Source organism: Meleagris gallopavo, chromosome 30, assembly GCF_000146605.3.
Source record: "Meleagris gallopavo isolate NT-WF06-2002-E0010 breed Aviagen turkey brand Nicholas breeding stock chromosome 30, Turkey_5.1, whole genome shotgun sequence".
NCBI lineage: Eukaryota > Metazoa > Chordata > Aves > Galliformes > Phasianidae > Meleagris > Meleagris gallopavo.
In genome coordinates this window covers 4,385,793-4,410,342 of record NC_015040.2, presented here as the reverse complement: position 1 = coordinate 4,410,342, position 24,550 = coordinate 4,385,793, and the positions used below count along the sequence as shown (strand labels likewise).

General features: G+C 44.6%; 1 protein-coding gene and 1 long non-coding RNA gene across 2 annotated transcripts in view; one reads left to right on the top strand and one right to left on the bottom strand.

Annotated features, from left to right (window-relative positions):
* The first annotated feature begins 11,926 nt into the window (after positions 1–11,926).
* Positions 11,927–16,876, top strand: LOC109363745. Its single transcript, XR_002109573.2, has 3 exons — positions 11,927–14,025; positions 14,989–15,104; positions 16,238–16,876. It is a non-coding gene; the product is annotated as an uncharacterized LOC109363745 (long non-coding RNA).
* A 158-nt stretch (positions 16,877–17,034) lies between these two features.
* Positions 17,035–24,550, bottom strand: part of PTPRS (protein tyrosine phosphatase receptor type S) — an 89,816-nt gene continuing 82,300 nt past the window's right edge. The window contains 7 exon segments of the mRNA XM_019610110.2: positions 17,035–19,118; positions 19,639–19,774; positions 20,496–20,650; positions 21,769–21,894; positions 21,977–22,103; positions 22,363–22,541; positions 22,978–23,263. Of these exon segments, the coding sequence (XP_019465655.1) occupies positions 19,050–19,118; positions 19,639–19,774; positions 20,496–20,650; positions 21,769–21,894; positions 21,977–22,103; positions 22,363–22,541; positions 22,978–23,263 (1,078 nt within the window). The 3' untranslated portion in view covers positions 17,035–19,049.

Genomic DNA, 24,550 nt, shown 5'->3' with positions numbered 1-24,550 from the left:
GACAAAAAAAAGGACAAAAAACCAACAAAGAGCATGGCTTTCAGTTATAATATGCCACTCGGTTTTGGCAAGTGTTCTGTTGCTGCTTCTTGTGTTAGTTCCTTTAAGAGCCATCCCCTTCCCCACTGCAGACTAGAGCATGAAGGGATTGTTCTAGCTCTCTGGTAGGCATGTCTCCCATAGGAACCTTTTTTCTTTTCTTTGACTCCATTTTTATTTTTCTGAGTTGTGCTCCTTACAGTTGTGAGAATCATTCCATGACAGAAGCCCGGGAGGTGTTTGTATGTTTTTCTTTTATCCTATTAAACAAGAAATTCCCCAAATGTCTTTGATTGTTGTGACATCCTTTACTTAAGTAAAGACTGAGCCTTTAAGATACTCCTGGGAAGAGGAATGCAAGCCCTTCATTTAATTGGACTCAGTTCACCGAGAATTGAATGAGCATTAAAGGCAAAAACAAATCCTCAGATATTGAGTAGGCAGCTCCCACTTGGACACTTGGAAATCACCTCCGATCGAAGAGCTGTTATGGAACAGTGTTTTATAAGAGCCTGAACCAAACCCTGCTGGAGTCACTGGAAAGTCCTCCGCTTTCTTTGGAGGACCTCTGTCAGAAGGAAGGATGAATGCAGCCCTGGTGCAGAGCTGGGAAGGGGATGTGGCTTCCAGAATGTCTGGGTGAGGGGGGCAGGGGTGCATCACTGCTCACCTGGATGTCCTGGCCTGGCAGAAGCTATCCTGAATGCTGCATGGCAGTCTTTTCCACTTAATTCTCTGAAATCACTGGGCAGAAAGAGACAATATTCCAATATTCTTTCTTTTTTGTTCTTTTAAGCCCCTTTGCAAGGTGGTGGTTGTTCTGTGGAATGGTTTTTAAGCAGTGCTATAGTTGGATCTTTAAGGGAATAAGTGGGAAGGATTTGTGGACTAGCAGATGGTAGCTGAGCATCTTACAAGACTCGATAGGTATTAAACTGCCCTAGTGAAGAGTGGAGACAGTAATTTTTTTTTTAAATTTTCTTTTTGGTTTTTGTTCTCTCTTGAGAGAATTGCAGTTCCCTTTATTTCTTACTGCCTCTGCTGTGGGTTACTTTCTTTGTGTGCACACGTGCATGTTTGTAAGGAGTTTGAAATAGGGTTTTTTATTTCTGAGGTTTTGATGTTTTCAATGGAAGTCTCTGAGAATCAAACAAACTGAGACTAATAGAAGTTTTAAACATTGGCAAGGTTCTTAAAAGCCTCAGTTGTTCCTCCTACATAGCTGTCTCCTGTCAGTTAAAGCATCACTTAGTAGAAAGCTTGCTTGTATAAAAGAAAAGGAATGTTGCCAGGCCTCGGAGAAATATTTAAAGCAGCTGAGAGAATTTGAACAGCAGAGGAGTTTTTTTAGGAGGGGGAGAGGAAGGGTGGGATGAGATGAGATGAGTGGTTGTGAGTGACAGGGAATTTCCTCTGCATGTTAAGTCCTGACTGAAATAGCACCATTGCTGTGTTCATATGTAGTACTCTTTTAAATACTATTTATATTGTACAAAACAAATTGTGTTTCCTCACCCCATACACAGATGATGAGTTATGTTTAAACGTGAATCTGGATCTGTGGAATGCCCTTCCTTGTTGCAGGGGTTCTCCCTTTTTGTTCATTTTTAAATCTCTTTTTGATTTAGGAATGACTTGTGCAGATTATCTATAATGACTGTGTTGATGGCCTCTGTGCATCAAACTATTGAAAAGGAAATAGAAAACGCACAGTTCTACCCTCTCCTTCCTTCAGTGAAATATATTTGTAAGTGTCTAATGATGTGCTATAAAAATGCTGACTTTTTTTCCTAGATTAAGGATGTGATGTATTTTTTTTTGCCTTTTTTTTAAAAAAAAACCTCTGCCTCTAGGTTCATAATGAATTAAAGGCTGTTGAGCACTTCAGAATTACAATTGTTGGGGGGTTGAAGTCTCTTCATTTCTAAGTTTAAAGTAGCTTGAGCTGCAGGAGAAGAAAGCTCTGCATCTGATTGGGTACCTGAGCCCAGACATGCTAAGACTGTTAAGCAGGAACATGGTTGCTTTTTTTTTTCTTTTTTTCCCACTTCTGCTCTGTTAATCATGCAGGAAAACAGGTTCGCACCTCTTCCTAAAATTAGGAACCAAGCTTGCAATATATTTTTGGTTCACGGTCCAGGGTTTGCTCTAGATTGATGTCTCATAAGGACAGTGGTTGCTAAATAGCCAAAGGTTATCCTAAAATCCTTTATCTTATATGGAAACACTTTGGGAGTGTTTCTCACAGCCTTCCAGTAGCCTTCCTTTTAGCCCTTAGAAGTCACACTGACATTGAACCACTTAAAATATGATCCTTCCTTTGAAGAAATTATTTCCCTTTCTGAGCCCTAATATTTTCTCCAAATTCCTCTCAAACTGTTGCAGATGCTGCAGATTACATGAAAGAAAAAGAATCTTCAGCGTTTAATCCTTCATGGGTTAATAGTTTTTCTTGAGAAAAATCAGAGCAGTCACAAGTGTGCAGAGGCTGCTGATACAAGTCCATTAGAATTTACATCTCTGCAAAGTTTACCTGTTGAGTTTAAGGTCTTCTATAGTGCTGTAATAAGAACAAATATAATTTTACAGATGTCTTCAGTACTTCCAAGTGACTGCCTGGATCAGACATCAGAAGACAATGTTCGGAACTTCTATCACAGCCTCACAGAGTAGAATAGTCACTTCTGTGCAAACATCCCTGAAGTCACTATAGGTTTCTGTTATTAGCTTACTACTGCACTAAACTATAGATGATGTGGGGTTTTAAGCAGCTGTGCTATGCTCAGAGAGTCTTCAGGAAGATGATGTGAGTGCTACAGCTGCAGTAGTGCAGAGCACTGCTTCTATGCTCTCCTCTGTCTACTATTAAATACTGTTTGGGGTTAGGTGGAAAGACTGTAAATGAGCACAACTCATTGGCCTTTTCTTCTAATCTCTGCAACTTTCCTATCCCTGGAGAAAGGGAGTTTGTATGTATCTTAAACAGCTGAGCTACCTCTCTTACCAAGGCAAGTCCCCCTTTTGCTTTTCCATCTGTGCCAACTCCATCCTTGGGAGGTGCTGCTGTCCTCTCATCCTGCCCTGCGCAGGATATTCTACATTACTGGGTGCTGCATAGTTCTCTCCTGCTTGCCTTTGATTCTGCCCTGCAGAACCATTTCCGAGGACTCAGCTGTTAGCAGACGTGGGTTGTCAAGATGGGACAAGATGCTGGTATGTGATGCTTTGTCGCACACAAAAGACTGCAATTTTTTCTTACTGCTTTGAGCAAGTCCAGCTTCTTTTGGGCTGCTTAACAGCAGAGTTTCCTCACAATAAACATGTTCTCAGATATGTAGCATAGGAGCTGATAAAACTCCAAGTCAGTATCACCAACTGTCACGTGCACAGTAAAGTAATTTTGTGATAATTGCTGGCAGCAATAAAAAGGCTGGGATCAACACACTACTGCTTCCTGCTCTGAGGCCAGCAGGGACTTTTGTCATATGGCTGGAGACTGGAAAAGTGGATGGAGAAGCCATTCATTTACTTCTTGTCTGGAGGAAGAAAGATCATTAGCTTGGTAAGAAAAAATGGAAAATATTTTTTTTCTCTTTCTTGGTAAAGGAGAAGATTAGAAGACTGTAGAAACAGCAATGTTGATTGTGCTGAGACTGTTATCTTCTGGCTGCTGCTGAGACTGAGGGGACAAACCTGACTTCCAAAACTGATGGATTCCATCCGTAACATGATGGAAAGCACAACAATGACAGCAGAGCAGCAAGATCCCAGGCTGCAGCAAATGAGGATTCACTCAAATGCAACAGCAGTGGGCACAGAAATAAGGGAAAGAAGCTGCTTACCTTCAGAAGGCCTCAGGTATGCAAGGATCCCCAGAGGGATCCCCTTGCCTCTACTGCCAACCCTTGATTGACGTTTAGGAAGGAGTGGATCCTGGCTCCATCCCTTCCAGTCACTCAGGGGCACTGCATGCACCTGAGCTCCCCTGGGTTGGCCCTGCCTTCCCACCAGGTGCTCCATCACTGTTTCAAGCCATGACTTAGCAGTTTCGCTACACCATCTCTACCACTTCGTCCTTTGCTTTCTCATTGCACTGTCTGTCTAGAATATTTCTTTTAGTACTGTTGAGGCAATTCTTGCAGACATATTGCTCCAAATCTCCAGTATGGCTTTCCCATTCCTGGCCTCACTGCTAGTCCATGTGTGGATACTGGGGCTTGCAGGTGCTCCCTCTTTGGTGTACTGGCTACTTTCCTTTCTGCTTGGCTTTTGTGACCGTTTATTTTAGGAAAAGAGCAGATGATGGAAAAACATTATCACATGCTACAGACATCTGTGCTTTGGCCAGTTCTGTGGAACTTCTATTTCTTAAGGTTAGTCTGCAGGGATTTTTCTCTGTTTCTCTTCCCTCGCTGTTCATATTAGTTCTTCATCAGTAGTTCTCCTTCAGCTTGAACAAATTGCACCAGTTTAATAAAACTGCTCATTAAACAGGTGCAATTTTCTTCTGGAAGAATGCCCTTATTTCCCTTGTTTTGGTCAGTGTGCTTTATTTGGGTAGTTTTAGTTTAAGGTAATCAGGAGCTTTGAATCTGGGAATGCTATTTTAGTTTAAAAGCAGTTTGAATTAAACTAACAGAACTTACGTGGTAGCAGGCATCTTCCATCTGAGGGCTGAAAGGAGGGAGACGACAGATCAGCACATTGCTAATATCTTTTCTCTGGCCTCAGGTTTTTTTTCAGAGCAAAAGTGAAGACTTTCTTGCAGGTCCTTTTGTTGTACTGCAGGAGGAAAATCCTTGTTACTTGTCTCATTTGGGCTTTTTTTCCTTACATCTTATCTAGCTAAGGTGCTCTAATGAGCTTCTAACGCTGTTTTTAAAATAATTTGAACAATTGTATTGTCAGAAGATCTCTTTCAGACCAAACTGCAGTCGGAGTGAGTTGGAAAGTGCAGGTTTGTAGCAGACGAAGTTTTCTTGGCACATGATTATGCTTTGATGGATTAAAGCGAGGAGAAACTGCATGGAACCTTGCAACTGCCATAGCAGTCCATCTCATGCTGTGGCAGCTGTGGTAGCACTATGTGCAGCCCTTCCTACACGTGCCTGCAGTCTGACTTATCTCTGTCACTTCCCAGGCAGCTTGCCTTTGTGTCTGTCTGTCTGTGGGACATGTGCAGGAGCTATGGGACCAGTACCACTTGGGATCCATTATGTCCTGTTCCATTGGCTTCATGTTTCCTGGGTTAGAAGGATAGTGTGTCCCTTGATCTTATCACAGATTAATGAAAAAAACCCTGTACCTGAGTTTAACAGAAGTGGTGTTTCACTTCTGCTTCATAGTACCTAGTAGAGGTGATACCTGCTGGTGCTCCTTTGGGCATTAGTGCTATGTTGCCAACAAGAATTTTGTGTGAGAAAAGATTGAAAAGCTTCTTGAGATCCTAGCAGAAATACTCAAAATATGTTCTTGTGGATACCCAATTTCTATTCCCGTGTTCAGGTCATCTCTCTGGATTCTCTTCCTACTGAAAACAGTGCTGGCATACACGGAAAAAAAAAACCAACAACACAACAAACAACAAAACAAAACAAACAAGCTTTGGCAAAGGGCCAAGACTGAAATGAATTGGAGATGTTTAGCTGGAATTATTTGGCAGCTTTGACAGTAGAAAAAGATAACAACTTGGTTTATATGCACACCAATAGAAAATTACTGGGAGTTATTTATTCTGCAATAGAGGAGCAAAACAATTAAATGTTTTGTTTCCAAGAGGAGAAATGTAAAGGTCACTCTGCAAATACTGTTTGGAATTATTTAGTAACCACAGCTTAGCCACTTTTCCTGTGGTATAAATAAGAATTTGGCTGTGTTTCAGCACAGTTGACTTTGGCTTACCTCTATTTCCTAGTCTTGCCATTTCAGATGCCAGCTGCTAATATCCTCCAGCAAATGAGCTTGTAGCCAAACTGTCTCTGAAAGAGGAGTGATACCCTCCCCTGTGCCCCAGATCATGGTTTAAAAATAAATAAATGGACAGACCCACTGCTCATCTGCTTCATTTAACGGAGCCATCTCCTGAAAACACAGCACATTTTCTTTGATTAGGATTGAATGGTCAGTAACCCATGATGCAAGCCAAGATGCTGCTGCCATTTAGAAGAGCAGAGATTCATCTGCCTGACTAGAAAGATCAAATCTAACTTGATTGTAGGTACAGAAGGGTCAGTGGACAATTTTCTACATGGAGAAGCAATGGGGTGGAGGAAAAGGGCTGTTGTGCCAGTCTGATTTCCTTGTGTCTCCACTTAGAGTTTTTTTTCTTTTTGTTGTCTTAATAGCTTGGAGCCACAGGGGAATATGTGAGGAAGTGGTGCATCTGATTATTATGGGATTCTGCTATAATATGGAATTAGCGCTGCAATCCTATAGCTGTGTGCCCTGTGTTGGGTGATCAGTGCCAGGTTTTTGTCAGTGCGTAGTGAAAAATCTGCTCAAGAACAACTGTTTCTGAGATCCCCCTGCTCAGGGATGGTTCTGTTTTACAGAAACGATTCATCGCAAGATTTTTTTTGACTCCTTATGAGTATAGAAAATTGGCTGCTTATGAAATGCTGTTATTAATCTCATTTCTGTAACATTCTGAAAAATCAAGAACAGAGTCTGTTTTGTCCAAATCAATTTCTCTGCTATTTTCCTTAGTTATGAGAGAGATCCTCATTTTTTTTTCCTGCCTGTTCATGCCCCAAGTGCCTCACAGCGCAAATGTACCCCCTGGCCCTTCCTATAAGTATCTCCAGATGACCTAACATGGTCCTCACAGATCTCTGCAACGAACAGTGTCACACTGACCTACTGCAGTGGCTAAATTTAAGCTCCGTTCTTTTTTTTTCTTTTTTTTTAAATTGCCATATGTGTTCCCAATACTCGCGTGATGCTGGGAAGGGAACCCCAATGCCAATCTTCCCTTGCTCTTGGAGGAGCCTGTCTTGATTTTGGATGCCCTTTTTACACTTTTAAAAGATCTATTCTCTGAGCACAAAGACCAAACTTCACATCTGGTTATAGCACTGACAGAACCATGGCAATATTTCACTCTCAGCAGGCAGTTGACTGGAAAAAAAAACGCCTCTGACACACTGCTTTTATTCTTTTGCTGTTTCCATGCGTTCTGTCTGCTGCCTCTGGCCTTGGTCTGGGGAGCATTTTTAAGCCCTCTGCTCTTTGCACAAAGCTCATTGAGAAGGAACGTCCCCTTGGGTTCCTTTAGTTGAGACCACAGTATGCCTGGGCTCCTGCAGCCCCAATGCAGCACAACTGCAGCCTGTCACCATCCCCTCCTCCCTCAATGTGCTTCTATTTACTGCCATAATCAGCACCCCTGAAAGGCAAGGCTGAACAACTACTGTTAGATATAATTGTCGCTGTGACAGGTCCATTGTGGTGAGAAAATCTGTGCCTTTCAGAGCTGACTCTCTGCTAAGGAGCAGTGATAAAACCAGAGCTGAGCTCCTGGCCTGCATGGCGGTGGCTCTGAGGAGTGAAGGCCGCTCCCTTTATCCCGTGTGCATCGAGGAGTGTTCGGCGTTAACCCTTCTCTCCATTGCACAGGTGAGGACATGGAGGCCGATGGTTCTGCATCGCACAGAGCAGAGCCAGCAGGCAAAGGAGGAGCTCTGCCCTTTGCTCTGCCCAGCGCTGGGCTGCCCAGATCCAGGCAGACAGGGAACGGCTGCAGAGACGGTGGGGGCCTGGAGCACCTCCTGATGGGGACGGGCTGAGAGCCCTGGGGCTGTTCACCCGGGGAAGGGAAGGTGGGAGGGATCCGATCAGTGCTGATCAATATGTGAAGGGCGGGGGTCAGGAGGATGGGGCCGGGCTCTGCTCTGTGCTGCTCAGCGCCGGGACGAGGGGCACCGCGCACAGACTGGAGCCCGGGGAGTTCCATGTGGGCGTGAGGAAGAACTTCTGTGCTGTGAGGGTGGCACAGGGAGGTGGGGTCTCCTTCCTGGAGATGTTCTGATCGCCCTGGGTGCTCTTCTGTGCAGCTGCTGTAGGGAACTGCTATGGGGGAGAGGTGGTTGGACTGAGTCCAGAGGTCCAATCCTGACCCGTATGGATTTATGGTTCTGCGAACTTCCACAAAGCTCTGATCCTGCCTCAGATGGACGTCTTTGGTTGTGGCTGGTTTGTTTGCATTGAAGTATTCACTGAGAAACGGTGGGATGTGTCCTCCTCTGTGGACTTTGGCTGAGACTCTTCCCTCGAGCACAGGTACGTGGTCCCAAACAACAGTACCAAAGCTAAAGGCAAATTGTCAGTAGTGCTAATGCTGCCAGAGCACTAATTATAGCTGAGAAGACACTGTCCTTATAAGCCTCTCTTTTGAGCTCTTTATTGCTACTTCAGAAAAGTACTATGGAATTGTCTTGTGTGATCGTGGATACCAGGTTTATGTAGGAGAGAAACCTGGATGACATTCAATTTGTCTGCTGTTCTCCTCTCCCAGTTTTTGCCTGAATACAGTTGAGTATAAAAATCCCCTCAGCTGAGAAGGTTTTATAGTTGCACCAAGTTCTCTAAAGCCGTTTCTCCTAAAATATTCAGCCTTAGTCACCAGTGAGAGCGCACAGCATAGCTCTAAGGTTTGTGCAGCTGCAAATGTGCAAAATGCCTACAGCACAGCACCTGGCACCTGAAGGCTGTCAGTGCGTGGAGCAACGAACGTGGAATGGGCTCCTTGGACGGATGGAGAGCTCTGTGGCAGCAGGGCTGCCTGCTGGGAGATGCCGTATCCTGCTGGAGTTTCCCAGCAGCGGTGGTGGTCCTGCTGCTGCCTCATGGCTCTTTGCTTGTCTGAGTTGGTTTCTAAATCTGTATGGTAGTGGTTATCATCCTTCCCTTCTACCATTCATTTTTTAATGTCAGTTCTCAGTAGGGAAAGTTTCTTCATTTTAACAGCTTTGCTTTCAATTTAACAACTCTCTGCTTTCCTATAGAAAATTGCAAATAGGTTCTCCCAGCTGCTTTCTTCCTACACTGGGTTAATTTCTTTCCTTGGGACTTGACTGCAGTATGTTGAGTGGGGAGAAGGATGCCTGCCATGAGCAGCTTTTGATGCTGGGAGGGACTTTGTTGGGTCTCCAAGCTCCTGGCGATTTCCCTTAGGGCTTCCTCTGAGCCAAAGCAAGGAAAAAAAATGTAAACCAAGGTGTTGGAATCCAACACAGTATTTTATCCAGTAGTGTTTTTGTGATTTATTAACTCCAGAGTAAATCAGGGAAATGTGTGGCATTACATTTATGTGTTACAGCAGCATCCTGCATGCGAGATCGGCTTAGAGGCTCTCTGGTATGGGAACAGTAAAACACAGCTACGAAAGGCATGTGCCTTGGGAGTAGTTCGCAGTCTCTGCCAGGGAGATGCTAGGACACAGTGGAAAAGGATGATGGGTGAAAATAATGTGAACATGTGCTTTCCTGTGTGTATGACAGAGTGCATAATTAGGAGCCTCCTGTATATTTTATTTTAGCGATGCAGAAGACAAAGAAATAATAAAGCATCCATGAAAACTTGAGGCAGTTTGCTAGCGTTAATGCGGTGGAGTTCTTAGAGAAGGACTTGAAGTTTCAGGATAAATTTGGGGCAGGAAAGAAAGGTATTACATGGTGTTTCTTCTACCCTTTGCAGCTGCCTCCTTGCAGAGATGTGCACTTGGCAGTGGAATGAGATTAAGAATGGGTAAAGTTATTTGGAATGCTTGCTTTATTTAACGTGATTATTTGCTTCCAAATCATATCTACTATGTTCTAAATGCGCGTGGTGCTTCCAGAGAGGTGGTTAAGCTCAGGTGAAGACAAAGCAAAACAGTGAATTTTTTTGGCATCTTAAATATTCTGTGAGTTGGATGCTGTCTCAGATGTTAGGCGCTGAGGTGTGAAACCAGCTTTGGTGCAGATCCAGCATCTCCCCCAAGGAAACACAGATAGAAAAGCGTGCGAGTTACCATCACGGCTGCGTCCTGCTGCCACTGGGATTCTCTGAGAGAGAAATCATTTTAGAAGGGTTAAAAAAACCCAGACTAATAATGAAAGCTGTGAGCACCCACAGTCGTGCAGGATTCTCCTGAGGCTACAGGGGATGTGGGGAGCTGCTGCCTTCTCCTGTAAGAGAGGGAGTGGAGCAGACAAAAGCCGCCAAGATCTGATAATCTGTTTGGAACAGCTGTCCGCTGACAAGTATAATAAACTGTATTAATGGTGTCATTATTATTCCCTAATTAAAAGCTAATAACTAAGAGTTAATTGCCTTTAAAAGATGAAGCAGTGCTAAGGCAGGGATTTATCTCTGTTTTTCTTTGCTTGCCTGGCTGTGCTGATATTTTCAAGCTAATTAATTGAATGAAATCTTACTGAAAACTAATAATCTCTCTGTGTCGACTCAACCAATCGAATTAAAAGGTGTTTGCTGTGTGCTGGGCTTAAAAAAACACGTGTGTGCTCTTTTCAGCTCCTCACTGTGGGCGATGGCAGCCAGCAGTGCTGAGCGCAGCATGCGGTACTGCTTGATGGGAAATTCTTCCCCAGCCGTGGGGAAGGAAGAGGAGCATTGCAGGGCTGCTCCAGGACTCTGGGTTTTAGAGCCTTTTGCAGCTCCAAGAACACCCTGCCCTCTCCTCTCCTCATCCCAAAAGGTGCCACTTCAGCATCCCCTTCCCAACTCCTGGCAGTTACGTGATGCTAATTGAAAGGAACCAAATGTTCTCTTTGGAAGTTCACTACATCAGTGTTAATCTTCTGTGTGGAGTAATTTTATTAAAGTTCCCCAAAGAGCAAATTGTAAATTCATTAGAGCCTGTTTCAGTCTGCACTCTCCCTCATTTTGGGTGGGGAAAAGAAAAAAAAGGAAAAAGATTAGAAGTCATCTGGTCTTCGTGATAATTAAAAAGAAGATTCTCAAACATAGTTCTTAATTAAACTGTAATGAGATAAGAACTCCATAGACTGCTTTTAGTCTGTTGGAAAGATGCAGAGGTTCCCATTGTAATTATGTGATTTATGGTCTTCCACACAGAGATGTAATTAGGTTTTTTCCCCCTCTTTTAAAATTTAAACATTATTTAGATAAAAAATGATGCAGCATTTTAAATCTGCTTTTCCTGGTGGTATTGTAATTCATTTTGAAATCATTTTAGGATTCAACCTAAAAAAAGTCCTATTAACTGTCAGGCAGGCAAGAGGTGAGATCATAAAACACAGCCCTGGAGATTGTGGGATGCAATGGGGTGGCAGCAGGAGATGGATCAGACACCTGAGGTCAACACAAAAACATTTCCCACTGTATCCTGAGAAGTGATAGTGTTTGCAGGCAACACTATGGAGTGATACCGATCTGCGATGCTGTTGAGACCTACAGTTGGTTTGTTTCTGCCTGATCTTCTGAGGAAACAAAGCAAGTGCTCAGTGTGCTTCTGCACGAGAGGTTTCACCTGTGCAACAAACATCCAGGTGAGATTAATGAGACCTGTAGACCTTTGCTGCTCCCTAAGAGTAATGCTAAACTATCCTTATTAGCTGGAAAAAAAAAGATGAAAGTGTCAGACCTTGGGGCTGTAAGAAAGAAGGGAATGGACTCTGGTATGGGAACTGCTGAATCACGGCCTGAACCTCTGATTGACCACCTGAGGTGAGCAGTGACTCAGCCACGGGAGCACAGGTGAAGGCAATTCAGCTGTGATACTGGAAGGAGAGGAGCCTGGCTGTGCCCCTCCTGGACCCACGGAAGAGCTGACCACCGGTGGGAAAGGATCTCTTCTGGAGGTTGCTGCTCTGGAGTTTTGCAGTGAGCCCAGGATGCAGGTAAGCATTCTATTTACTCTCTTTTTGTTATTATAATCTGCTTTGCCAAACTCTCTTGTTTATTTCATAATTATAACATCTTTATATTCATTGATTATACAACTCTTCAGCAAGGTCTGTTGGGATAGGGCAAGGGGAAATGGTTTCAAACTAAAAGAGAGGAGATTTTAGGTTGGATATAAGGACTAAGGTTGATGAAACATTGGTACAGGTTGTCGAGAGATGTGGGTGTCCCATCCCTGGGTCAGGCTGGGCAGGACCCTGAGGACCTGATGGAGCTGTGGGTGTCCCTGTTCATTGCAGGGGAGTTGGACCAGATGGCCTTTAGGTCCCTTGCAACTGAGAAGATTCTGTGTTCAGACCCTGCTTTGCATGGCTGCTACAGAGACTTTGCTTGAGTGCCAGTGCGGGGATTGGGGCAGATGCTCTGCTTTCTGTGTGGAAACATGGAAGTTCTGCTAGAGGTCTTTCTCTGGTACAAGGAATTTCTCATCGATTGCCTAACCCCATGAATCACACCCCAGGCAGAGGCACGATGGTTGTACTTGATAATGTTAGAGGTCTTTGCCAGCTTTAATGATTCTCTGATGCAGGAGCACAGGGGTGTTCTGAGAACCTGGCTTTGTTGAGGCATGTTGGTGTAATTGTGCCATTGTAAATGGAGTTTGAAAATCATAGTCAAGTTTTATTCAGAAAGCTCCCTTTGTAGCTTGGCAGAAATGCCCCCTCCCCCCCACTTTGGAAGTGGTGAACCCTGGAAATGTAGATCCTCAGCACGGAGCCAGTGGTTGTTCTGCTGGGGTGTCCTTGCTTTTTCCAGTCAGAAAGAGATGAGAGGAGGGTCTGGCAGAGATGGTATCTGAGTAATGTTCAGCAATTTCCTGAACAACACCTTACATGCAGCTCAGACAGAATGTTATGTGTTTGAAGACATTTTTCTAATCATTTGTGTACGTTTTTTTTAGAGGGTTTATTATCCTCAGTAAGCCTCGGATAAAATCCTTGTGTAACCTATTAATCTAGGATTGCCATCTGCAAGTACATGTGTGCTTGTGTGTATGCATCACTGTGTATGCACACAGATGGATGGAGGGCCCAGCTCTGTTAATCAGGAATCTGTCTCTTTAATGACTGGAAGGGAATCATACATGTCTGACTTTTAAGAGATAAAGGCGTGATGAGATAGCAAGGCTGGGGCTTGGTCTTTGTGCAAATTGCAAAGGGATTCAGAGTTACTGCTCCAGTGTATAGGTGGATGGGCAGATAATTAGACAGAATAGAAAAGTAGGCAGATTAAATGTGGACTGGGATGAATACATTAAATGGCTGTAGAAGGAGCACTGTTGTTAAATGGAAATGCTTCGCTATTGTTCAAACTTCAGTTACCTTCCTGGTTTTGAAACAACAATCTGCTCTTGCTGCAAGCAGTGTGAGAGTGCAAATACCAGACACAGCTGTGTGTTGGGGGAGGTTCAAAGCAATCACCTTGTTTCAAGTATGTGTGGCCAGCCTGGTGCACCTGGGTGTGCAGTCAGTCTGTTGAAGAAGGACCTGTTGCTACTGAGCACAGCCCGGTGCCATCTACTCTGCCCACCCTGGAGAACATTGAAGCCCCTTCTGCTCTGAGGGATCACAGAGTTGGGAAGGACCCATGAGGGTCACTGAGTCCAACCTCTGGCTCCGCACAGCACCACCCAAACCCTGTGTCTGAGAGCAGCGCCTAGTGCTGTGCTCAGTGCCCTGAGGAGCAGAACCTCCACCTCTCAGCGGCGGTCTTTGGAGTCCCCAGAGGTCAAGGTGCCAGGTGTGTGCTGTTGGCATGCTGGTGGCAGTAGGATGGCCGCAGGTCCCACGGTGGTGGATTTGCAGAGAGCTGCCTCTTCACTGGAGTGCAATGGACTCTGCAGGCCGAGGGGCTGCTCTGCTTTATGGGAGAGGCTCTGTGCAGCTGTGGAGGCGGGAGGGGAAGCGTGTTCGTTTGGATGCCGGCTGTGTCACTGTAATAAAAGTGATTGAATTTGGTCTGGTTTTCTTATCAGGAGATTTGGGAACAGTCTCCACATATCCCTTTCCCAGTGGATGAACTTGTTGAGATGATAAGACAATTTTCGCAGCACCTGCTTGGGTATTTACTTTTTCCATTTCAATTCTACATCTGCTCAGTTACCGACTTGGAATTTGCAACCATCTTATTTAGGAGAAGGAATTGATTTCTCATTCTGTTACTGCTTCTCTTGGCATAATTAAAGTGTATTGCAAAATGAAGAATTTCTCCTGGCCTGGGAACTGGTTTGCCTCTTGGGTAATTCTGTAAACCAAGAAAGGCTTTTCGTTTTCCTCTGGAATGTAAATTATGGTTACATCTATTTTAAAGTCTTTGTTGTGCTGCAGGGGACCAAGGGGGCTCTTGGTTTAGGGTTGTGCAGAGGCAGAGGGGCTTTTGCAAATCAGTCCCACAGTGATTTGCCAGTCCGGCCCCTGCAGATGAAGCTTGATGCGATGCACGAGGTGGTATTGCCCGGTGTGGTGCAAATGAGGACTTGGGAGGGATGGGAGGGGGGGAGAAGGAGAGAAGGATGCCCTTTGCAGCAGTAACAGTGCAGACCTAGAACCTTGCTGACAGTACTTTTCTGTAAAAATACAACCTGCAATGATTTATTTCTTCCAGCACGTACCAGCACAACTAATAAACGTGCTGTCAAAGCCACCTGTCAGCACTTATGTTAAAGAAAAAGAAGAGGGAGACTTTAAAAAAGGATCTATGAATCAATCAGAAACAAGGAACTGCCTGGCTGAAAATGGGCATTCGTGGGCTGTCACGTAGGCTTTAATTAAGCCAACTGACTGCGTGCCAGGTCTCAGACTGGCACTGCCTGAATGCAGAGCCCTGTGAGGACAAGAGGCCCCACTTCATGTGCTCCTCGCAGCATGGCTGGGCTCCGTGGAGCTGTACCGTGGCATCCTGCAACCTGTGATGATTTATGCTTAGTCACACACGAGTTTCTTCTGCTGCGTTTTGTTTTGCAAGGACTGATGTAATGGAAATCAGAAAGCAAAGACCTTAATGGAATTCTTTTCTTCTTCCTAGCAAATAACGCTTGTGTCTTGATCTGCCAGAAGAGGAGCTGCTGAAGGACTGTGGGCTGTCAGCACTGCTGCAGTCAGCATTACTGGACTGCTGCAGCTTCTGTAAGCCTGACTCTTGTAAGTCTCATTCTGAGATTTTACTTTGGATTTGCTTCTCTATCTGCCCTCCCACTGTATTTTTTTTCATCTCAAGGGAGGGAGGAGATTTACTTACTTAGTTCTCAGCTGCTGTTCTGATTCTCTTTGTCACTCATTCCCTATGCTCCATGTGGCATTTAGTTCTGTTCAGTGAGGGGTTTGCAGCTCAACATAGGGGATAGTGGCACAGCTCAAAGAAAGGGCAGAACAAAACTGAAGAGACTGGAGAGTAGGGAACATTCAGTATCACAGAGATGAAAATGGCATTGCTGAGAGTGCAGGAGACGAGGTAGGCGCACGTCAGAGGTACGGAGGCTGATGAAAAGTGCTCAAAAGGAAAATCAGTTTTTCCTTTCTTTTTTCAATGGTAGAACAAGAGGTATTCAAAGCCAACACACAGATTGAGGCAAGGCTTATGAAAGGTAACTGTGCTGTGTAGTATTGCAGATTTAAACGGAACTGTAGAGTTCAGTGCTTTAAATGATCCTTGAGTCCCAGGGATTGAATTTAAAAAATAAAATAAAAAATCTTTACTATTCATGTAACCACCTGCAGATAGCCATGTACACAAGATGTGATTATAAACAGGGAGATAATTATTTTCCCTCTCCTTCTTCCTGTGCTATCACTTTGATGCTGTTTGAATCTTTACCAGTTTCATCATGTGGAGTAACAGCATTCTGAAGGTGATGTAATTCCCTGAATTCACAGCTCCCACAGTTCTGTTATTTATTTATTTATTTTCTTTTCCCTTTAAGTGGGTGCCAAAATGCTACTGCTGCTGCTCTGGTAGGGAGGACTGGTGCTGGCACAGCACATCTATAAAGGCAAGAGTGGGGAAACCTGATGCAGAAACACTCATCAGTCCACTGCTTCCATCTCTCAGCGGTGCTTTCCTGCTTAGCACCTGTCTGTCTGTCTTAACATGGAAGAAGTACAGTGCTCAGGCTGGACTGAGTGCACTGTGATGTCAGGGAGACCTGGGACAGGACCGTGGTTTGGTTCATAGCTGTGCATCTGGCTCAGATGGACTTAGAGTTTTGAGTGGCTCATGTTAAAATCGCACATGTATCTAAGCTCCGTGCTTCAGTGTTGCTGTGCCACTGTTGCAGGTAATGGAAGCGTGGTCACTGACCATGATGGTGGAGGAGCTGTGTCCTACTTCCTCTTCCTTGACTATTCCCCTCACTGCAGACATGGGAACCTCTGGCAGTAATGAGGGAAACCTCCATCTGCCTCATCCACATGCCTCCACTATGACCTTCAGCTTTGAGAAAGTAAGTGTGATTCTTCCCTGAAAAATACTGGCCTGGTCTGGTGGGAGGTGTCCCTGCCCATAGCAGGGGCTGGAAATGGGCCACCCTAAAGGTCCCTTCCACTCCAAACCATTCTATGATGATACCCGAACTGATGGTACGCGTATGCTGTGTCGCTGCAGCTATTTTGCTAAATGCTCTCCAAATGAGGTTGTTTCTTTCCAACTGCATATTTGGCTTGTAACAGTGGTCTGCTTTTAGAAAGAACTCACACACAGCAAAGGAAGAGCAACCTGGTACCTGTCTGTATATGCCAGCAAAAAGGGTTTTGCAGGTGCTGCATTACACAGAGCAACTGCTTCATTCATTGCCTGCTCCTAACAACAAACAGCAGTCAGCATTTCAGACAATCTTCCTTTAATACAAAGTCAATATATCTACATACACTGTGGTATGAAAACCACTTAATGTTTCAGTTTGAAATAACAGTGTGAAAGCAACAGCACTTTGCTCTCATACAAAGAAAAAAAACCTTCCCCCACCCCACCCCAACTCTTCCAGTAAGATTTTGCTGCAATGTACTTAGAAATTTGGGCAACTTTCACACAAATAAGAAGTAAAATCTCGAAGAAGCCTTTTGTTCTTTCCTTTTCTTTTTTTTTTTCAGTTAAAGGCGGGAAATGGATTGTTGTGGGGTTTTCTGGGTAGCACTGGATGGCAATAATTACCCCTTCTAGAAAAATAAAAAAGCCACAGGCAAGCAGCGTCCTGGGCAGTGCATCTTTTCCAACACATGCTGTCCTCTGTGCATGTCTGCAAGGAAATTCCTTGTCCTGTACCCCTGTTACACATACCATATCTTCACACCAGTGCATGGACAGAGTTAGGCTCTTAGCTCCATTACACTGCTGATGTTTAAAAGCTGTGTGCTTGCCCATGTGGGCTGTGGCTCTGAAGCTGCTTTATTTTTGTCTTCAGTCCTAAGACACTGGCATTTTTTTTTAATCTCCCAGTTCACCCCTGGCCCTGGTAGGATGGAGCAGCAGGGCCACAGCTGAAGGGGAGGAGGTTGGCACTGCCACCAGGTCTGGGCCTGCCTGCTGATCTCACACGCTTCTGAAGACGTGATATGTCTGAGATTTTAAACAAAACAAACAAAAAAATAATCCAGAAAGGACATTTTGTTCTTACATGAGCAAGTTAAACCTTTTAAATGGTAGAAAAGCAATATGTAGAAGTAGCAATTTGCACTGCATTTTTATATATCACAGCCATTACACGTAACATTTCTACAGTGAAAAAATAGACTGTCTTTGAACATAATATGAACAAATAAGCGATTTTTTTTTTTCTTTTAAATTCATTGACTGATATTCTTTGTCTTAAAAAAAAGGAAAAAATACACTATTTAAAAAAAAAGTAATGTCACTTGTTACAGTTACATCGATACTTTAAAGAAAGCCACTCACAGTATATGCCATTGAATGCATCTTACTTGATCTTTCCCAGTTATTTATACAGCTAGGGCTTGTTCGTAGCTGTGCCCATGGGCTTGGTGTGAAGTGGTACGGAGAAAGTCCTGAGGCAATCTCTGCATTGCTCCTGGAGAACCACTGCATCCAGAGGTGAAGGTTTGGCAGCAAGAAGCAGTTGGCTATAGGAAGTAAGTGTCCTAAGGGTGCTTCTCTGGCTCCTTTCAGAGAGATGCTTCTGGCCTTCTGTGGCAGGAACTGGTGGGGTGGCACAGCTGCTTGCAGCAGAAGTGGGATTGTGTGAATGTGCAAAGAGAATGGGAAAGGGGCTGCCTTTCTGTCGTGGGTGTCCCACCACTGCCTGCTCAGTGCCTCCCTGGAGCTGGATGTGCTGAAAAGGGAAGTGAACGCTGCCCAGCAGAGCTGCCACCTCCGCCTGTGTACCTGTGTCAAGGGGAGGGGGCTGTGCCACGGCCAGGTCTGGGTTTTCCTCTCTCTCTTTCTCTCTAATTTTAAATACCCTAAAAAATAAATTTTGGAATTAGAAGAAATGAGGAATGTTCTAAGTAAGTATTCAAAGCGTGAGCTATAAAACCTCTCGCATGGCAGGGGCACACAGTGAATGCTGTTTGCAAGGTGCCTGTAAGCCCAGAATTATCCCACTGTTGATACTGAGGTTATTAAGACTCCAGCTAAAAGAACTCCTGACCCTACATTTGCCTAAGTGTTGAGATTTAGTTCCTTAACGTTTACAGTACACCTTCAATTCTGCAAGTGACTTCCTTTAAAGACTGCCAACTATATTAGTAAATAAACTGAACTCTAATGATGTAACCAAAGTCGGTTTCCTTCCCTTCTCCAGCGGTAACATTTTGCAAGGTGTGTTTTAGCTTTTGGATCTCTTTGATGATGTCCATACATCCTCCACAGCGAACACCACTTGAGGTAACAAGAGCAGTTCACCACTTAAAGCAGTCCATCAGCAACCTCCTGAGCTGCCTCTTCACGGTCCAGGCTACAACATGGAGTTCCTGAAGGGGTGTTCCTTTCAATCCTTCCCCCTGCTCCCCAACGCATTGTCTGGATGAAAAGGTACTTCTTCTGATTCAGTTTTGTAAGTTCAAGCGCTCCTCCTGGGTCAAAAGAGGCCTTCCAGGACTTAAGTGGTTGACAGAGTCTGCACAACAGATGGCTTTTTATGTTGCATAGTGATCGAAACTTCCCAGATATTCCAAAGCTGCCTGGTAACAGAACTGGTATTCATCCTGCAAATGAAAAAGAGAAGCAGTGCTTCAGTTTCAGAGATTAAAAGAATTCAGGATACCTGCCCTGCTTAGCAGCTGGCATGTACCTGGTGAGCAACCACACGCAGACGTGTTTATTCTCGAAGAGTGGTGAACTTCAGGGAAGGGAAATCCCTTTATTGCTTGTGCATCTCATACATAGCAGCCATCCTGTCACCAACCCTCCTGTCCCTGCAGCCAAAGTGGGCTGTGATTAAGGGCAGGTAAATGCCCCTTACTTCAGAAGCAGGATGAGATGAGAATCAAAGCTGGCAGACTGGGATGAAATCTTCAGGAAATTTTATAAAATAAAGCCTATTGTTGACTATTTTTTTAAACTTAGTATATGTAAAGCCAGGAGTACAGCCTGGACTTGCTTACTCTTCAGTTAAATGTTTGCATGTGATTAGAAAAACAAAAAGCCTCCTCCCCTCAGCTGAGGAATTGTTCTGCAAAGGTCCATTAAGCTGAGACAGAGGAAGGGTTTGCCATTCCACCTTACCTCTGTTTGCACCATAGCAGGTCGTTGTGTTCGCAGCATCTTCACTGTCTGGAAAATATCTACAACACCCTCATAACGCATTCTTTCCAGGACGATACTCAGTGTGATAAACACTCCAGTCCTGCCCACCCCAGCACTGAGAGGAAAAAAACAAAATGATATGTTCAATCACGTTGTAACATATTTACATGTTCCTGTGTCATTGAATGGCTGGGGTTGGAAGGAACCCTAAAGACCACTTGGTTTCAAGCCCCTGTTGGGGGAGGATTGCAAATGCTGAGGTTATGGTAGGGTATCTAAGGGTGGTGAGGCTATGCCTTATGAACATAAACATATTAGAAGTGGAAAGCCTCAGTCAGTCCTCCAAGAGAACAGCATCAAAGTGTTTGAGAGACTGACAGAAATAAAACAGCAGCAGCAGCTTTGGGTAGCGGTAAACAGCATTCAGTATGAAAATTATTATTAGTATGTAACATTAGGCTTTTTGGATTAAATACTTTTCTTTTGCCCATGGGGAAGAAAGTGTAATTCTTGCTATCAGTAAACCAGATTAGCAGTGTTAGATACGGGCTAATACTGGAAATAAAATACCTAAATTTTTTCTGCAATGAAATATTGGTTAACACTGATTCCCCTGTCCTGCAGAGCATCAGCATTTCATCCCTCTCACCTGGTCAGAAAACCCTTGTGAGTGCTGCCCAGCTCTGAAGGGTTGGCCAAAGTAAAATCTTTGGCCACCCCAAAAATCTGCCTGCAAAGATGGAGGGGGAAAGGAGGGAGAAATCTGTAGCATTTTAGATCCTTCTGCTCTTTTGCATCCTCAGATTAATTATGTGTTTCTATTCATACATGCCTACCTGCAGTGCACAGAGATGGGGCCATCCTGGCCAAACTGTTCCTTGGTCTTATGTACCTGTCCAATGAAATCGATAAAACCTTCCCCTGATTTTGGCACTCCTTGTTCTGGCCAGTCAGTGAACTGGAACTGACGAACAGTTCTTGACTGACCGTCCTGGGGAAAAAAACAACAACAGGTAAAACATGCTGTATTTGTGTTAAGAAATACGAAAGGCAACCTTCCCCCCATGCGCCTTACATGTTTTGCTGGTAGTTCATTAGGGGACACAAAAAGTCAAACCAACTTAGTGTTGGAATTAATATATAATGATGAAGCTGCTCATCTTGCACTTGACATTTTTGGAGTTGGCTTGTCAGTGCAGATCTATACTCCTGGCAGGTGTCCTAAATGCTCCGACCACTGCAAAGACTGCACAGATGGAGTCTTCAGCAAAGGAACATTCAAGGTGAGGTGATGGCCTCTCTATCAATCTTCAGGAAGAGTTGCCACAGTGTCAGAATTACAGCTGACAGGAAGATAAATCTTGTTCTACCACAACTGACAAAGCATCCTCCTTCTCAACCTTGCAAATAGAATTATCAGGTTCTACAATTCTGACAACCTCAATAGCAGAGGAAGCTACTTTGAGAGCGAGGGTTACGTTTGCTAAACAAGTCTCAGAAGGCTCTGAAATGTTCCCTCGGAAGAGAAATATGACATTGAATATAAAATTGAGTGAATGTGCCCTTTGAATGTTGTAATGGTAGCTCCTCTTGAATCCAGGAGAGAAGCATACATTTTCTGTATGGCAAAGAATATCCTTTGCAAGCCCGTGTTGTTATTAGCTGTTTGAAGAGACAGTATTTTCTGCTTTTGTTTCAAATAAGCTGAAAGTGAAAACACAAACCTGGTGTATTTCTGACAGTGACTGACTACTGTGATTAGTGAGCAGTGGTTAGAAAACTACATTCAATTTTTTTAATTACAATTTATCTGTGGCTGGGTGTTGTGTCTCTCATTACAACTAATCTCTCCTCCACTGATGATAAGCCCAGAAGCATTTACACCTCAGTCTTATGGGGCCAAGCCAAACTGCTTTGCTTTCTGTAAGCCATACAGAATCACAGAATTGTTCAGGTTAGAAAAGATCTTCAAGATCATCAAGTCCAACTTCAACCTAACCATACTATCCCCAACTCCAGTCTCCTCCTGCACATGTTTGAACCACCCCAGCCTACCCCTTTCTTACTGTTACCCTTACAAGCGCAGACTGCACGTTGTGCAGCACTTACCCTGGCATCAGTGACCTTGAATTCTCGTAGGATGTACTGAGGCATGTTGTATTCAGCCATGGGATCTACTACAAAGTACTGGTACCGAGCAGAACGCTCTGCTGGCCAGTACTGATGGCACTTTTCCTGTCAGGGGAAAAGAAATATCTCTGTTAGCCCTAGTGCTGCATGCTTCTCCCTCTTACTTTCTCCTTTAGAGCACACCCACCCGCCCCATCTCGCGAAGCTTAGTCAACATCACAACAATAGTGGAGTTGTTCTCCCATAGCATCCGCCAGAAATCTTCAGTGGTCTCTGCCAGGGGCCCTTGAGTGGCAATGTATGCCTTCTGTTGTCTGAAATAGAGCACAAATCTGAGTCATGGATCAAGACTTGAACAAAACTTTTGCAGCACACATACAAAGGCTGAAAAACAGGAAAATAGAAGTGCTAGGGCAAGCTGCAGGCTACTTAAATAAGTGACAGAACAACAGACCACCAGTGGTATGACCTAGTCCATCCCTTAGTCCTTCTGCATCCTCAGAACCACACAGAAAAATCAGTCTGCTAAGTTCACACCCTGACAGTGACGGGAGGCAGCAAGGTGCTGTTTACCTGTAGCCATCGATAAAGCTGGCATTGATGTAGTCTGACCCCTCCACTCCTCGGATGGGCTGAAGGCAGACCCGCGTTGTCTCATATGGCATGATGTTGACAAGACGATTCTTGAATTTGTTGCATGGGAGATTGGCACTGATGAACCTGGAGGTGTGGGCTTTGGAGTTGGCGAGGCGCTGAAGGCGAAAGCAGAGTCACAACCATTTACTCAATTCCTGACTGCCCCACGCTCGCCTGGGCCGCATGGCAGCCTGTCTACCTTGTCCTCCACATTCCATCATTCTGTTCCACCTTGCCAGCCCTCCATTTCTGGAGGATGGAACGTGACACCTTTCCCCCAACAAAACACTTAAAAACCCAGTCTAAGGAGGGAGTAAATTCAGTGTAGGTTCCAAATGACAAGCCTCCTGCAGCAACAGCTCATTCTCCCTGGGAATTGCAGTGGCAGAAGTCAAAAGCGTAATTACTTCTCTAACATGGAACCAAAGAGTTTCTGTCAACCTTGTAAAAGTTCCCTGCCTGCTGCATGAGTGCCAAGGGGACAAAAGCTCCCATGAGGGATGCAGAACTTTCCCCAGTCACTACTGCCCTCGTTCAAGCATCTGCCCTTACCTTAAACTCCAGCTCCATGCCTGTCACGTGCTCTCCAACTTCAATCTGTGCCAGCTTCTGGATGTACGTGTAGAGATTCCTAGCTGGGACTTCTGTGTTGCCGCACGCAACGGCCTCAAGCAAGGCATCGTGTATAAAGCTGTACTGGTCTTCTGTCTGTACCATGTAGTTCCGCTGTGACCGCATGAGGGTGACGTGCCCATAAATGTCCACTGTCTTCTCATGTTTTATCCTCTCCAGCATGGCATCAATCACAATGAAGCAGCCGGTCCGTCCAACCCCCGCACTGAAAGTAAAGGGGAGAAAACTGAGTGGTGGAGAATTCTCCCACTGAAGAGAGATTCCAAAAAGAGACCCATGAGTGAGGAGTCTTCCTCTGATACAAATCACAGTAATCATGGGGTAGAAATGGATACGAGGCAGACGGCGCACAGCACACACTCAGTGAATGGGAAGGAACTGAAGCCTTGTAAACACAGCTATTGAAGAACTGAGGCAAAGGAACTCTTACGGAACCAGAACATACCTAAATGTTTTGGTCCATCTGTTCTGTGGACTCTTGTGTTAAGGGAACCATCCTAATCAAACCGGCCAGCTGTGCTGGTTCTAACACACCCCAATTCATTGTTTTCAGTTAAAAAACAACAAAAACCAACAAACTCTGTTGTGAGGATTTGGGACAGTGCAGGCTAGTAATGATACTGAAGTTACACCTCCTCCAAGTCTGTGCAAATACAGTACTGAACAGGGGCTGTAAAGCTGCACCTCGTTACCTTTCCGTGCCAACCTGCCCTGCTTCTAATGCCTCTTCATCTGTAACATCTTCATGACAAGAGCTCTCCTGGCAGACATAACTATGACAGTGCTAGGGAGGGGGCTTGAATACAAAGGGCTAGCACAATCTAAGGGCTTAAAAAGCACATTTAAGCACTCAAATCTTTCAGCAGCTGAGAAACAACTGATGTTGTAATGGGTAACATGCGTCACCTCATTTCCTAAATGTTTTTGTGCACTGGGGTAACATCAAACTTGCATGTAATGGCATTTGTGAATCAGCAGGGCTCTGAGGGTCTATGCACTTCCACTGCTAATAAAGGGTTTTCTTTTACTGTTCGGTGCACTCCTTTTTTCCACAAAGCCCCCTTGATCTCCATTAATTAGACTGCCTAACACCTGAACCAAGCAGGTGACAGGAGCTTTGGCAAGAATTTAGCAGCCGATGTGGGAGCTGGTTCCTGCACACTGGGAGCTGACAGCTCTCTATTCATTTTCTGAGAGGTGCACTGTAATTGCCATCTGCAAGGTTAGTGATAAGTTGCCCACTTACAAGGACTGTTTAAATAGCGTTCTAGGAGAGGCAGGATTAGCTTCCCCAGCAGTATGCACAATTCAGATGCCTTTCCTCAGTGCTGAGTAACCTGCAGGCTTCTCTGCAACCTCCCAAGGAATGCAGGGATTTATTTAAGTTGAGACTGCAAGTGTTCCTCTTTGGCTTGTAAATTGAATTAGGGAATGCTACCTGCCCAGAGGGGCCATCAGTTTGTCATTATCAGAACGGCTGCAGCATTCGAGA